General features: G+C 46.2%; 1 protein-coding gene across 4 annotated transcripts in view; it reads right to left on the bottom strand.

Annotated features, from left to right (window-relative positions):
• ELP2 (elongator acetyltransferase complex subunit 2) overlaps positions 1-16,532 on the bottom strand; it is a 940,461-nt gene that overhangs the window by 541,181 nt on the left and 382,748 nt on the right. For all 4 annotated transcript variants that reach the window (XM_085606785.1, XM_085606787.1, XM_085606786.1 and 1 more), the window contains one exon: positions 12,608-12,703. In XM_085606785.1, coding sequence (XP_085462911.1) covers positions 12,608-12,703 — 96 coding nt within the window. The remainder of the gene's footprint in view (positions 1-12,607; positions 12,704-16,532) is intronic.

Here is a 16,532-nt window from a genome sequence, read left to right as displayed (position 1 = left end):
CTTCTCTGCCACCAGAGAACAAGGGATTTGCAGTATAAATATTGGGGCCCAGACGCCAGAACTTTAGATCACTTGTGGGAATCAAGAGGAACCTTTGCCAAGGAGACGAGCCGGAGAAGCTGAGGAGGAATACTGCCCCTGTGCAGTTTGCTGTCTGGGATTGGCCTGCAGTGGCTACTTGCTGCCAAGGAAAGGGGAAAAGGACTTTGCTGTTTGCTGTGTCCCCTGCTTGAAAGAATATCTCCAAGGGCTTGAATTCAGCTTGGCCCCTGTTCTGAAGTCTCAGGGACACAACAACTTCACCCCCAGCTACCCTGAACTTCCTTGCTGGGAGTTCTGACCTGCAAAGAGGTCCCTGCTGTTGTTTTGGACCTCTAGAGACTGTTTTTCGGTGGGAGATGGAAAAGTAACGCAACTTCGAGAAGCAAGACGCATCCGCACCTGCTTCCGATGCATCGCCTAAGAAATCGTTGCAGCCCCTGCCGTGGCTCGAGAAATCGCCGCACGCTGCATCGAGTGCACCGATCTCACAGATCACCGCACAGATTTCGACGCAAGGCCTGCTGTGCGGCTGCAACAGTTTGCGCATCGTTCTGGATCGTTGCATCGCATTGAGGCACCAAGTTTGTCGCATCGTGGGGGGACGCAGTAAGAAACCGACTCATCACCTCCCCATACAGTAGGAAACCAATGCATCACCTCCTCTCTGGTAAGGAACTGACGCATCACCTCCTCTGTGCTGCAGTAGGAAACCGACGCATCACCTCCCCCAGAGCAAGGAACCGACGCATCACCTTTCCTGCGGCCCATTTTGTTTGTTTGTGTGACGCATCCCAGGTACTTTGCTTCAGCCGGGACACCACACCACACCTGCCAAGGAAGCCTTGCGCCAGGGGGTGCCGACAACCGTTTTGCATGCCTAGAGGCGCATAAAGCCAACTCGCGGCCCCTGTAGCGTGGGAGTCGCTTTCAGCCGGGACACCACACCACACCTGCCAGCAGAGGGGACTTCAATCCCAAGGAAGCCTTGCGCCAGGAGGTGCCAACGCCTGTTTTAACTGCCTGGATGCGCATAAAGCTAACTCGCGGCCCCGCAGTGTGGGACATGCGCAGCCAAGGGCGGCCCGTCTGCATCTGTCAGAGGCCAGAAGAGGCCAGGCCGGGCCTATTCTCTTGGTTCTGCTGTTGTTGTTTCTGTGAGAGCTCCCTGGCGCTGCGAGTTGACTCCTGGAAGTCTGTCAGATCCCGCCTACTTACTAAGTCTTTCTCTACTAGTGGCTATGCTTTATTTTTTGTATTTTAAATTTGGGTCTTGGAAATGGCCAAAGGGAAGCAACAGGGAAACAGGGAGGGGACACCCAAGAGCCTTCAAATCTCCACACTTGACTGCTTCCTAACCAAGGCTGCTTCAGTCATTGATCAAGAAATCCTGGCAGTCGAACAACGGTTATTCCTAGGGGGGAAGCTCCCTTGTTTCTGAACCAGGACCTAGTGCACAGCGGGGTCGTTGACTGTGGCGCTCCTGAAAGCGCACAATTACCTATTTGTATCTCCAGATGAAACAGTTTTAACTCGCGAAGACCCACACCCTTTCCATTAAGTTCCTTCGTCGTTACCACTGGTGCCTTCGTTAAATTAAACTGAGGCTGTAAAGCCGGGAGCCCATAGAGACTTAGAAGCAATGCGTTATGATCACTATCCTCACAATTAAGGATGGTCATATCGCTTACTTGTGGCCAAAGATCAACCAAAATATAATCTATTCTGCTTTTGACATTCCCCCTCTTAAAGGTATAGTCTGCGTTAGCATCTGAGCGTTGGGGGCTCTTAAAACATAGAAAGATAGGTGAACTAGCGCAAGCCAACGCCGCTATTTAAATTTTGCTTTGAGAATAGGAAAGAGACAGATTGGGGCTCTCTTGAAAATATACCGGGCTAAATGCATTTCCAAGGCGCCCTATGGTAGCGAAATCGCTTTTTGAGACGTCTTTTGAGTGTACCCCAGGGAGTTTCATCCCAAGCAGTACATGAGGAGCTGTCTTTTCGGCTACTATCACTGTTGTTGAAAATCTGGCTCAGTCAGTGGACAACTTTAAATAAAAGGATTTTGAAGGATTGTATGGCCTTGGGCCATGCCAACCATATCCCCTGGCTCAAATATATCAAAGAATGTTTATCTAGCCTGGGAAAAACTGATCTATTTTCCAATTCAGATTCAGTGAACAGGAAGGACCTGGTGTGGGCTAAGGAGTCTGATGGCGCAGTGGACAAATGCATCCACTGCAGGGGCCTGTGTTCGACCTCATGGTCACAGGTTCTAATCCCGGCGGGTCCACTCAGCCTTTCATCCATCCGAGGTCGATAAAATGAGTACCATTGAGTTGGGTAACAATATACATCTGTTATTCAGCGCCTTGAGACTTTCGGGTGATACGTGCGCTATACAAAAGTACATGTTATGTTTATGTTTAGACAGTGAATCACAGACAGGAAAGACTGGGAGTTAAAGACGCCTAGTGTACGCAGATTTATTATCCTGAAAATCGTACAGGCCACAGAACCATTTCTTTAAGGCTTGTAAGTGGCTATGACGTTTTTTATTGCCCATATTCCGCTTCAAATTTTTTTATCTTCTCCTCGCGCAGCCACGTAGGTGTAAAAGGGGTCAGAGTTTAATGTCCTGTGGCTGTGACGGTAAGTCTCCACAGGACATGCTCCACTTCATGTATTGTAGTAACTATGAGGCATCTCGGAAGACTTTTATTATCCCCATTTTTAAAAAGTTTAAGTTCAGCCAGGTTTGTCCCGCTCTTACCTTTTTACAAATGTTGTCAGGTGTTGGACTTGGCCCTTTTTGCAAGGCTATCCCAAAACTTTTAGCTTCTTCCGACTATTTTTTCCTCACCTGCTGTTGTTGGCTTTAGGACTCTGAGCACTTTACCACTGCTAATCAGTGCTAAAGTGCATATGCTCCCTGTGTAAATTGTTATTATGATTGGCTCTCCCTGATAGGCATATTTTGATTTACTGGTCAGTCCCTAGTAAAGTGTACTGGGTGTGCGGGGGTTTGTAAATCAAATACTACTAGTGGGCCTGCAGCACTGATTATGCCACCCACATGAGTAGCCCTAAAAAGATGTCCCAGGCCTGCTACTGCAGTGCCTGTGCGCAGTTTGCTAACTGCCATGTTGACTTGGCAAGTGCACCCACTTGCCAGGCCCTAACTTTCCCTTCTCTTAAATATAGGACACCCCTATTGAAGGCCCAAGGTACCCCCCCGGGCAGGGTGCAGTGTATGTCAAAGGTAGGACATGTACTGATGTGTGTAACATGTTCTGATAGTGAAATACTGCCAATTTCGTTTTCACTACTGAAAGGCTATCTTGCCCCATAGGACAGAATAGGGAATGCTTTGCACCATTTTACGAGCATATCTTCCCATAGGGTTAAGACTGAGAAGGAATATGCTACTTACCAGTATGCATCTGTTCTTGGCATGTAGAGCTGCAGATCTATACACTGAGCATAGATCGCCATCTGGTGTTGGGCCCGGATGTTTGCAGTTTGTTTTTCCTCTTGGACAATCTTTGGAAGTCACGAGTTCGGTGACTCCTCCTTCGGTCCGTACTGCGCATGGGCTTCGGCTCCATCCTCAGATTGTTTTTCGCCAGCAGGGAAAAGATGGAGCGTAGTGATAATAGTAACGAAACCCATGTGTGTTGTATCTAAATAAGATAGACTGGAACGGATACAGGTAGCCGGGGAGGCGGGTGGGCGTGTATAGATCTGCAGCTCTACATGCCAAGAACAGATGCATACTGGTAAATAGCATATTCCGTTCGAGGCATATGAGCTGCAGATTATACACTGTGCATAGATTATATAGCAGTACCCAACCCTAGCGGCGACCACCGGTATCCGTTGCAGTGGTGTGAAACAGTGTCTTTATTACAGCCTGGCCCACACTAGCTTGTTGTTTGGAGTGCACGTCTACACAGTAATGTTTTGTGAAGGTGTGCGGTGTTGACCATGTGGCTTCTTTGCAGATGTCATCTAAGGGTATGTTCCCTAGAAAAGCCATAGAAGCCCCCATCTTTCTTGTAGAGTGGGCTTTAGGTGGAACAGATAATGTTCTTTTTGCTTTGTGATAGCAAATTTGTATGCACTTTACAATCCACCTAGCTATCCCTGATTTTGAGATGGGGTTGCCTTTGTGCGGTGGAGAGAAGGAGACAAACAACTGTTTAGTCTTTCTGAAAGGTTGCGTTCTTTGTATGTAGTAAAGCAAAGCCCTTTTCACATCAAGTGTATGTAGAGCCCTTTCCGCAACAGATTGAGGTTGCGAGAAAAAAAACGGTAATTCCACCGATTGATTGAGATGGAAGGGGGAAATGACCTTAGGCAGAAATTTTGGATTTGTGCGAAGTATCACTTTGCTTTGATGTATTTGTAGAAAGGGTTCTTGTATAGTGAACGCTTGTATTTCACTAACCCTTCTAAGGGAAGTGATAGCGACGAGGAAAGCTGTCTTCCAAGTAAGGAACTGTAGCTCACATTTATGCATTGGTTCGAAAGGTGGACCCATTAGCCTTGTAAGAAATACGTTAAGATTCCACACAGGTGAGGGTGGTGCCCTGGGCGGAATTACTCTTTTAAGGCTTTAATAGCAGGCACTCTAAAAAGTGATAAATGCTGTCTGTTTTGCAGGTAAGCAGCAATTGCTGCTAGGTGTAGGCAGATGGATGAATACGCCAGGTTACACCTTTGAAGATGGAGCAGGTAGCATATGATGTGCTGTATGGATACATCTAAAGGATTGATTGTATTGTTACGGCAGTAAACAACAAATCTCTTCCACTTTGCGGCATAGCATGCTCGAGTGGTAGGACGTCTGGCTTCCCTGATAATGTTCATGCAATCAGGGGGAAGGTTAAGGTATCCAAATTCTAAGATTTCAGGAGCCAGTTCGCAAGGTTGAGCTGAGCTGGGTCCGGGTGCCTGATTTCTCCATGGTTCTGGGTTAGGAGGCATGGGGACAGGTGCAGTTTTTGGTGTGGTACCACTGAAAGCTGTAGTAGTGTGGGGTACCACGGCCGCCTGGCCCATGTTGGAGCTACCAGAATGAGTGTGAGGGAGTGCTGTTGTAGCTTCCTTACCACTAATGGAATTAGCGGGAGAGGTGGAAAGGCGTATGCAAATTTGCCTGACCAGTTCATCCATATCGCATTGCCTTTGGACAATGGGTGTGGGTATCTGGCGGCGAAGCTTGGGCATTTTTTGTTTTCGTGGGTGGCGAAGAGGTCTATCTGAGGATGCCCCCACTTGTGAAAGAATGGGTGAAGAACTTGTGGATGCAGTTCCCATTCGTACATTTGCTGCGTGTGTCTGCTGAGCAGATCTGCCATGGTGTTTTGTATACCTGGGACGTGTTGTGCCAGGAGAAAGATTTTTTGTGGGATTGCCCATCTCCATATGCTCTGTGCTAACCGAGAGAGCTGGGGAGAGTGTGTCCCCCCCTGTTTTTGAATATAATACATTGCAGTCATATTGTCTGTGCGAATGAGGACTGCTTTGGCTGAGATTTGTTTCTGAAAAGATTTCAGGGCTAGAAAGATCGCCAATAACTCCAGATGGTTGATGTGGAGTAACCTTTGTTGTGGTGTCCATACACCTTGCACTGTGAGGTGTAATATGTGCGCTCCCCAGCCGGAGATCGATGCGTCCGTCGTTAGAATCACCTGAGGAACCGGGTCCAGGAACGGTCGCCCTTTGGAAAGGTTTGTGGTGTTCCACCACTGCAGAGATCGATGGGTGCGACCGTCCACCAACACCAGATCCGTCAGCTGTCCCTGGGCCTGGTTCCACTGGCGTGCTAGGCACTCTTGGAGTGGACGCATGTGGAGTCTTGCATGAGGCACTATGAAGATGCAAGATGCCATCATCCCTATTAGCTTCATAAACACTCTTGCTGGGAGAGAGTGCTGAAGAATGAATCTTTGGCGCAAGGCTTGTATGCTTGCGATTCTGGCCGAAGTGGGATAGGCTATAGCTTTTGAGGTGGCTATAGTGGCACCGAGGTATTGCTTTGTGTGAGACGGTATCAGCTGGGACTTTTGGTGGTTCACCGTGAAGCCTAGCTGGTGGAGTAGTTGGATGGTAGTGTTTGTATGTTGCACACACTGGTTGTAGGACGCGGCTTTTATTAGCCAGTCGTCCAAGTAAGGGAAAACGTGAATGTGTTGTCTTCTGAGGTGTGCCGCGACTACTGCTCGGCATTTGGTAAACACTCTTGGTGCGGTTGTGACCCCGAAGGGGAGAACCTTGAACTGATAATGTTGGCCGTCCACCACAAATCTGAGGTACTTTCTGTGAGAAGGGTGTATTGGAATATGAAAGTATGCGTCTTTCAAGTCCAGTGTAGTGAGAAAGTCGTCCTGGCAGAGGAGTGGGAGAACTTGTTGGAGGGTTACCATGTAAAATGGTCTGAATGGATGTAAGCATTTAGAGGTCGGAGGTCTAGAATGGACCGTAGGGTCTCGTCTCTCTTTGGTATCAGAAAGTACAGAGAGTAGACCCCTAAATTTTGCTGATTGATGGGGACCTGCTCTATAGCCTGTTTTTGCAGGAGGGAGAGTACCTCTTGTTTCAGTAGTGTGGTATGTTCTTGTGACATTGCACGGTGCCTGGGTGGAATATTTGGGGGGGTAGATGTTAGTTCGAGACAGTACCCTGACCGAATAATTTGGGTCACCCATTTGTCTGATGTTATGGCCTCCCTGGTTTGAACAAAGTCTTGTAGTCTGCCCCCGACCGGAGTGGAATGGTCTGGGGGGAGCAGGGGAAAATCATTGTGTGGGCGGTGTGGCAGAACGGGCGGTGTTGGTTTTGCCCCTGCCTTTATTATTGTTTCCTCTATATCCACCTCTTTGATAGCCCTTTGTGAAGGTAGTCTGAGGAGGGGACTTGTAGGATGTGGAGGCGTTATCGGTAGAGTAACCCCTGCCAGAGCCTCGAAAGGAGGAACGTCGAAAGGAGCGTCTAGGAGTGTGGGATTGTAATGCTCCCATAGACTTCGCCGTATCTGTATCCTTCTTCATTTTTTCCAGGGCTTCGTCTACTTTTGGGCCAAATAGGTGTTGTTGGTCAAAAGGGTGGTTCAATATGAATGCTTGGACCTCCGGCTTAAAGCCTGAGATTCTGAGCCAGGCGTGGCGGCGAAGCAGAACACTGGTGTTTATAGCCCTGGAAGCTGTGTCTTTTGCGTCAAGTGCACATTTAATAGAGGTGTTAGTAATAATCTTTCCCTCTTGTATCATGAGCCTTATTTTTATATTTCTCTGGGAGATGTTGCATGAGAGCCTCCAGCTCATCATAGTGCGCTCTGTCGTACCGCGCCAGCAGCGCTTGTGTGTTGGCGATGCGCCACATATTGGCAGCTTGCGAGGCAGTGCGTTTGCCTGACGCATCTAAGAGCTTGGACTCCTTATCGGGTGGTGGAGTCTCACCCGATGACTGAGAATTGGAGCGCTTCCTAGCTGTGGATACCACTAATGAGTCTAGGGGCGCAGGTCCTTTAATATAGGCAGGATCTGTGGCGGCTGCCTTATATTTCTTCTCTATTCTAGGGTTTAAGACCCTAGCCCTGACGGGGTCTTTGAAGACCTCTGCCGCATGTTTGGTCACCCCTTTAAGCATGGGTAATATAGTAGTAGATTTATCTGCTATGTCAAAAGTGTCAAGTAGGAAGTCTTCCTCAACTGGATCACTGTGTAACTCCACCCCATGATAATGTGCTGCCCGTTGTAACAAGTGGTGGAACCCCAGGGAGTCCTCCGGTGGAGATGGCATGGATGGATAAAGATCCTCCTGAGGCACATCTGGGACATCTGGATTGTGATAATCCTCCCATGGGTCTGGTGTTCCCGGAGGAGTGGGGTCCTGTGGGGCATCTGTTGGATCATAGTATGGATCCCCTTGGTCATCAGGGTCTGGAGACGGGGTTGGAGAGTGATGAGGCAAGGGTGGAGAAGGCGGAGATGGGGGAGGTGGAGGAGGTGGCGGAGGGGGAGGAGGTGGAGGAGGTGGAGGTGGTGGGGAGGGTACTCTGAAGGGGGATGTGGCAGAGTTCTTCCGTTTTGGCGGTGGAGGAGGAGCTGGCTTGTCTAAATGTCTTTTTTTGGAAGACAAAGTCAAGTGTCCAGTCTTTGGATCCTTTGCTAAAGTCTTTTGACGAGGATCTGGCGTGAAAAGCTCCTCCGGCACCGATTCCTCTATCGGTGCAGATGTTTTCGGAACCGACGGCTTCGTTGGTTTCTCCGTACCATGCTTTTTCGGGGCCTCCGATTTTTTGTTCGGTGTCGAGGCAGGCTTCGACACGGGAGCGTCGGTGCCGAGGGATTTATGTTTGGTCGGCACCGAGAGGCCAGGTTTCGACACCGATGGCTTCGGACCGGAGCTTGGTGTGGTTTTCTTCGGTCCCGAGGGGTGTTGTTCGGCGCCGCTAGTAGGCTGGCTTGAGCCCGAGCTGCCGGAAGACTTATGATGCCTCTTCACCGGGCTCAAAGGTGGGGTGATGGAAGCGGTATGCTTGGTTTTTCCTAGGCCCGGAGGCGAAGGTGTAACCTGAGTCTCTTTCGGTATGGGCGCGGGAGTGGGTAGAGTACTCACGACCCTCTGCGCCGGTGTGATCTCCTCCACGTCGGAGTCGTCTGCCTCGGAAGCGCTGACGACATCGTCCTCCTGTTCAGTGTGCTGCTGTCCCGAAGCTCCGGTGTCTTCTCCGAAGATGTCAGGTGGAGCCAAGGTCGATGAGTGCGCCATGGTGCGTAGATCTCGTCGATCCCGAATAGTCTTTTTCGAGCGAAAAGACTTGCAGGCGGGGCAGTCTCGGGCCTCGTGTTCGGGAGAGAGGCAGAGGTTGCACACCTGATGTAGATCGGTGTGGGGAAATTTAGACCCACATTTTGGGCACTTCTTGAAGGGAGTCCTTTCCATCGGCCGAGACCGGAGTCGAGATAGGCCCGAAGGCCGCTGCCAATGCCTGAAATCGAGGAAGTGCCGAAGAGAGAGATGAAGAAGACGATTTTGTCTGAAGAATCTCGATGGACGAGGATTTTTCGTCGAAGGTCGAACTGGAAAGGTTCGAAGCCGGAGCACGAAGAATTACATCCGAGCCCGATGGCGGAAAAAAACAATCTGAGGATGGAGCCGAAGCCCATGCGCAGTACGGACCGAAGGAGGAGTCACCGAACTCGTGACTTCCAAAGATTGTCCAAGAAGAAAAACAAACTGCAAACATCCGGGCCCAACACCAGATGGCGATCTAAGCACAGTGTATAATCTGCAGCTCATATGCCTCGAACATAAAGTTTAGTCACTCTGAACTGAGAATTTAATAACACATCTTTAACTAAAGATGGTTTTTAAATTGTGTGTTTGAAAATGCCGCTTTTAGAAAGTAGGCATTTTCTTGTTTAACTATTCTGTGTGCCTCTGCCTGTTTGTGTATTGACGGTCTGGTTTTGGAGTGACAGGGGCTGGGGAGGTGCATTCTCTCAGACAGCCAGTGGGAAGGGGGGCATGATGTGTGTCCTGCCTTCCCTAAATGAGTCAGGGCTGGGATGAATAGACCTGGGCTGCATTCAGAGTATGGGGAGGAGTTCTCACTAGCAACTGAATAGTCCCGGTCTGCATGTAGAGTGGTGGAAGGAGATTTCCCTTGCACCTGAATAGGGCCTGTCTGCCTTACACAATGCTGTCTCCACCTCCTGCCGGGCAGCTGCACAAGAGCGTACAGAACTGGTTTGGACTGGGCTCAGAGACCCTTGCACAAAGAGAACAAAGACATTTTGGGGTATAAGTATTAGACCTTAAACCCCTGAACTTTAGACTACTTCTGGAATCAAGAGAATCTTTGCCAAGGATAAGAGCTGGAGAAACTTAGGAGAAGTACTGCCCTTGCTGTGTGTCTGGGGTTGGCCTGCAGTTGCTGTTTTCTGCAAAGGTAAGGAGAAGGTCTTTGATGTGTGCTGTGTTCCCTGCTTAAGGAAAGTCTCCAAGGACTTGAGTAGAGCTTGCCTCCTGTTTTGAAGTCTCAGGAACACAAAGACTTCACCCCCAGCTCCCCTGAACTTCCTTGCTGGGAGTTCTGACTACCAAGAGGTGCCTGTGACTGTCTTAGACCTCTGGAGGTTGTTTCTACAGTTAGGAGCGGGAAAAGCAACGTAACGACAAACAAATTGACGCATCACTCTTCTTGCAACAGTTTTTCCAACCCTTCGCCATGGTGCGGGAAGAATCTACTTGCTTCGCCATGCTGCGCCGCTGCCGAAACCAATGCAGCGCTTGTCACCACGAAAAGAATCAACGCATCGAGGATCGCGGCTGAAAAGGTCAAGACAGCACCGCTCGCCGCCGATGCATCGTTCGCCGACGCATCCAGTATTTTTAAGCATCGTCCCTGTGCGGCAAGTTTTCCCCGACGCATAACCCACGGATCGCAGTTATATCAGAATCAACTCATCGCTTCCCCCTAGAGATCAGACCAGACGCATTGCTCCCCTGTGTACAGCAGAACTGTCGCATCACATCCACGAAGGTCTAAGAAACGACGCATCTCTTTGTTTTTCGACGCTTCTCATTGCTGCGGCTGTTTGGCTTGGTGAATTTTGTCGCAACACAAGTTAACTTGCAAGAAATCACAAATCCATAGTTTTATATGGACTCAGTTGCTAAAAACCTTTTGAAAGTAATTTTGCTTAATGCATGTATGTTGGATTTTTGTCTTGTTAAGTTTATATGAAGCTACTTTATTTTTCTAAACCGGTGTGGTGTCCATTTGTGGTGTTATCACTGTGTTACTGTGAGTGTTGGTACAAATACTTTACACATTGCCTTTGGGATAAGCCTGTCTGCTCGTGCCAAGCTACCAAGGGTGTGAGGATGGGTTATCTAGAGTGTGTATCCTCCTTACACTGACAAGAAGCAAGGGTCCCTATTTGGACAAAGGTACCTGCCTCTGCCACCTAGAGACCCCCATTTCTAACATCAGGTAATACTGTCTTTTATGTTCTTAACTTTTTAAAATCTGCTGTAAGGCTTCGTGCCAGTTGTGATTAATTGTCATACGCATACAAGAGATAGTTGAGATGTGATCCTGGTAGTATTGTTTTTTTGTGTGCAGTTTGTTGTATTGAATTTGATGTTTGCTTCTTTAACATATAACATACACTTACTTTTAATCAGTATTTTTATCAGTGTGACCTGAGTTTGATGTATTTTGGTAGATTTTATAACTGTAGACTTTTATGCATTTACTGTTCTTGGACTTTTATGGTTTTTATACAAAATCCGAAAAAAGCGATATGTTGATGACGATGAACTCTTAGATTTGGTATCCCAGCATAAATAAATTATGTTAAGCACTGACTGCATTTATGTGCTTATATTATATGTTGAAATACTATCTTTCCCAAATAAACATGTAGCATGCACTATATATGCATAATTATTACAAACAAAACCATTAACTTTCTGGGGGGTATAGGAAAATGATTCACAATATATCATTATAAGATAATGATTACAGGCCTAATTACATCTTTCCTTGTCACGTTTTGTAATGGCTACTGAAATTTCATGATGCAAGCACAATAACTCTGTTATTATAGGCATTTGTTTCTTAATCAGAAGGCAGAAAGAGACGAAGCTCAAAGAGCTATGAAGTACCAAAAGAAAAACATGTCATGATTACATCAAAATGAACAGAGGCGTGCTTCGACTTTATTTTCTATCATACTATCCATGTGCATAGAACCAAGTGGCCCATACCCTGTGCTAATATTCTAGACCCTGGAGCCTGGCATTTTGAGAATTTTCATTTTGCTATTATCATAATAACTACAGGTGAAAATTGCAGTATGCAAATGCTGATCGCCGAACACTCAGGAGTGGGTAAATGTGTGACACACCACTTTAGGCACATCCCCTAATGCGTATCAATCTGTGCCACTATGATTCACAGAGCTGTGTCCCATAAAAGTACATCTTCCGGGATGCACAACAACCGGGTCACCAATGCACAGAACAGTGTGATCCCATTGGTCACAGCAGCTATTGCCCCCATGAGGTGCTCCCATGAGGCTTAGCTTCCCAGGCTTCACTGTAGGCACATCTCCTGGGCTCACATTAGGCACATCACCTAGCAGTCTTTTAGGACATTTCAAGAATGGCTCACACGAGACATATTCTTAAGCTCCCCGGTGCACATTACTTTCTGATCCAGCAAAGTCCTTTGTCATGCCCCCTTGAGGTGCCTTTGTGACCCCTGCTGCAAATAATCCTGTGCTCTGCTGATGCACATCACTCCCTGCCGTAAACTGTTTATGTATGACTGGTGTTCTGTGTGCACTGATGTCTTCATGCATATGCGCTTGTCTGCATGCTTGTGTGCCGAATTGTCTCTTTGAAAATAATCTCTGTAGTTATTTTGGCCTTTGTGCTCGCAAGCCTGTAGGATGTGTTCAGTTAGAGTCCAAAAGCCAAACCTACTGGCTTCCCCCAATTATCAGTGTAACCACAAATCGGTATACTAAATTTCCTTTCTTACCTTTTAAAAATGAAGGTTGCCAGTGAACAGCATATACAGAGTTCTCATGTCCAGAAAGCAAAGTCTCTAGAGTGACTGCATACTGGGCCTCTGCATCTAAATAAAATAATAAAACATGCTAAATTAAGAACGCAGCTGAACTATATTTAGCATGTTAAGACATATGTACACAAACTTAAATGTGATTTGAAATTCGATCACAGATGATAGTGATAATTAAAACTTCCAGATGACTGAGGACTGCAAAAACAGTAACTTGTTCATCATTGAGAAACTAACAAGAAATACAAATAGTATTATGTGAACATTGGTGATCTTTCGAGCTGGTAGCCACTCTTGTATCATGATTTTGGACAAAACACATTAGAAAGTACAGGAAATCACTTTGGTGATCTGCCATCAACCCTACCCAATGAATAACATTACAACGCCTGCCACTATCGTTAAACCGGTTAGCGTTTTTATTAAACAGAAAAATAATGCCTACTTTAGGTAAACCTAAGTTAACCTGATTTGGCCTTTTAGCTTAAATTGCCATTGCTCGTTTTCGCAAAGTAATAGTGCACTTTTATTTTACATGTGCAAATACTTAGTATCTCTTTGTGCCCTTGTGCGTTTTTCCAATTCAGTAAAATCATTAATCATTTAACAGACGCTTCAATGGTGGTATATTATGTGTTCTTTACTACGAAGCCATGTGCAGGATATTCCAGTCTTTGTAACTTCCTAGGACTTCTGCACGAACCTTTAGTAGGGACCAGTCATTAGTTGAACTGTCTATTGTATTTCTGTATTATGTAAACGTCATGTCATTTAATTTCTAATTTCAGTTAGATACATACTCTGGCTGCGATCTACCTGGCTGGCTTCAAGCGCCGGGAGACCTCTTGTGGGTAGCTGTTGCGTTATACAAGCTTAAATACTAATAATGATAATAATAATGCTTCAATTGAATTATGCACCTTTTTATTTAATATGTGATAGAAGTAGGTGTTTTTAGATTTATCTTATTAACTGCATCTTATGTATCGTGCTCATTACTGGCTTACTGGAATGATATATTGGTAGTTTAACCCTATTTCATCACATCTCACCACTGAATGCGAGTGGCTTTTCTGTCAAAAACCCCACAAAATATGATTTTTTGGAACATGTGCTAGTCTTTTTGGGCTTTTCTTTGGAGGCAGACTATGTTGGCTATCCTGCTGAACTATACTTTGCTCTGGCTGCTTGCCTTCTTTGGAGGTAGATCTTATGCTGATGCTGTCATTATTTGCTTTGGATGTACTAGTGAGTCAACGAATGCTATTGACTAACCAATGTTTTCCTTCTGTCATGATCCATATATTGAATAAACCTAGAAGGTTTAATTTGAAACTCTGTCTTGAGTACGTTTATCTGATTGGCTTTGACTCAATCTTATAAAGACCCAGATAGTCCAGATGCTACGCATCGTCCCTCTTAATATTTTATTTACAGCGTCAACAGATTTTTGGTGGAGAATGCGAACGAGGATGCAATTAATCTAATTAACATAACCAACACTAATTAATTGGGCTAATAAGTGTCAATTTTTGGTGGTGGAATTGTGGAGAGTTTTCGCTACATTGCCAGAGTGCGCATGCATGTCGTCTAATAAGTGGAATTGGTGAGTATTAATAGGGTTTTGAGCAGTGTGAGACACCATGTGGTCACAAGACACGTAAGATGTCATATTGATCTCGTGATCATACTTGAGTTGAGCTGTATTAGAGCGCAACAAGTGGAAAATTGCATCATGTTGAAATGTGTTGTACATTGTTGAAATGCATCGTAAGTTCATATTTTGTTAAAGATATCAATGATTTTATAAGGATCATGTAAAGATTGGATTTATGGAGAACTCAAGTTTGAAACAAGCAGCCTGGCTAATGAAGGTTGTTATCCCGAAACCGGTCTGAGGATGCTTGTTTCCACTCCACAGAAGACCTGACTTGGCAGTTTGGGCTGGACTGTTCCCATGAGGAACAGGGTCAAGACTGATTTGCATATGGCTGGGTCTGAACTGGGGTGGTGAGGTGAGCTAAAGAACGATGATGGATTCATCCCAGATCTAATAGTGACTGGGGGTGTGAGTATCTGAAAGGTTTCAGTTCTGCGTCCATCATCTCCTTGTGTTTGCTTTATTTCTGAAAACGAAACATCTGGGGAAGTCTAGGATGGTGTGGATCCCATAACATTTTCATACCCACAATGTCATGCAAATCTCTGACTTTGCCTAAAATCACCCATTTTCCTTGCATTTCTGTGAGGTAAACTTCTGCAAACCTCAGTGACTTAAAAAACTCCTACCACCCAGCGTTACCCTACGTGTACCGATAAAAATGCTACCCCACTTGTGTGGCTGTGCTTAGTGCTTCTGTCAGGCACAAATCAAACTTGTGTCAATGAGAGTTGCTCCATTAGAATCCCATCGACCTTGGTTTGATGTGTGCCTGTCGCAGGCACTATGCAAGCCGCACATGTGAGGTAGCATTTTAACGGGACAAGTTGAGGAACCCTGGGTGGTAGAAATGTTGTAGATTTCTGATGATTCCAGAAGTTTACGTCATAGATATGCCAGAACAATTTGCAATTTGAGGAAAAATTTGAGGTTTGCATGGCATTGTGGGTAAGGAAACCTTGCAGTTCTACGTGAGGCACACCAGCCTTGACTCCCCTGGGTGTTTAGTTTTCAGAAATTTCTGGGTTTGGTAGGATTCCATGGGTGGCCATCGATCCCCGGCCCAAAAAAAGCTGCTACCCCTATTGCCAAATCAAATCAATTTTGGGACAGAAAATGTTGATGACATTTTATTTCGAGGCCTTTCCGGTAATAGGCATTCGGCCTCACACAAGTGAAGTACCATTTTATCTGGCAAATTAGGGGAATGGTAGGTGGCAGGAAATTTGTGGCTCCCTGCAGATTCCAAAATGTTCCATCACAAAAATAGTTGAAAATGTTTGGTTTTAGTCAGGCTTTGAGGTTTGCACACAAATCATTCCCCTAGGTGTCTAGTTTTCAAAAAGGTACAGGTTTGCTAGGTTTCCCTAGGTGCCGCTGAGCTAGGGCCTAAAATCCATAGCTAGCCACAATGCAACATAAAACAAGCATTGGCATAGCCAATAGGTCTCGCCTTTGGGACCTTATAAGTGTTTAGCCATGCAACAGTTGCATAACTAAATACTTATAAGGTCCCAAAAGTGAGACCTATTGGCTATGCCAAGCAGCGGCACGGCCGCAAAAGTGATCGCGATCATACATCAAAGCGGCCGCGAAAGTGATCACGGTCAACCCGGCCCACGCACATGCACTGTAGCTCTAGGCTGGCCTGGTAGCACTTTTTGGAGCCCTCTCAAAAAGTCTCGCCAGACCAGCGCATCCCCTGGATCAGGCGAGACCTAAAAAGAGTAATTTTTCTGTGAAAAATGTGATGTGTTCATGTTGAGTTTTGGTGCCTTTCCTGCTGCGGGCACCAGCCATACCCACACAAGTGAGGTACAATTTTTATCAGGAGGCTTGGGGGAATGATAAGTGGTACGACATTTATGGCTCCCTGCTGATTCCAGAAGTTTTCCTCACTGAGATGTGAGAAATATGCGTTTCTAGTCAAAGTTTGCAAGGTATCTTGGATAGCAATTCTGGTGGGAGCCATGCAAGTCACTCCACCTAGGTTTTTCCTAGGTGTTTAGTTTAAAAAAATGTATAGGTTTCTCTAGGTGCCAACTGAGCTAGGATCCACAATGCACAGCTACCCACATTGAAAAAAAGGGCCAGTTTTCAGAATAAAAAATGTGATGTGTACATGTCCCGCTCCTGTCGCAGGCACCAGTCCCACCCACACAAGTGAGGTACCGTCTTTAGCGGGAGACGTGGGATTACTGAAAAGTAGAACATTTATAATCA

Source organism: Triturus cristatus, chromosome 5_2, assembly GCF_964204655.1.
Source record: "Triturus cristatus chromosome 5_2, aTriCri1.1, whole genome shotgun sequence".
NCBI lineage: Eukaryota > Metazoa > Chordata > Amphibia > Caudata > Salamandridae > Triturus > Triturus cristatus.
Note: the sequence above shows the minus strand (reverse complement) of the source record. Positions and strands in the feature narration are given on the sequence as shown.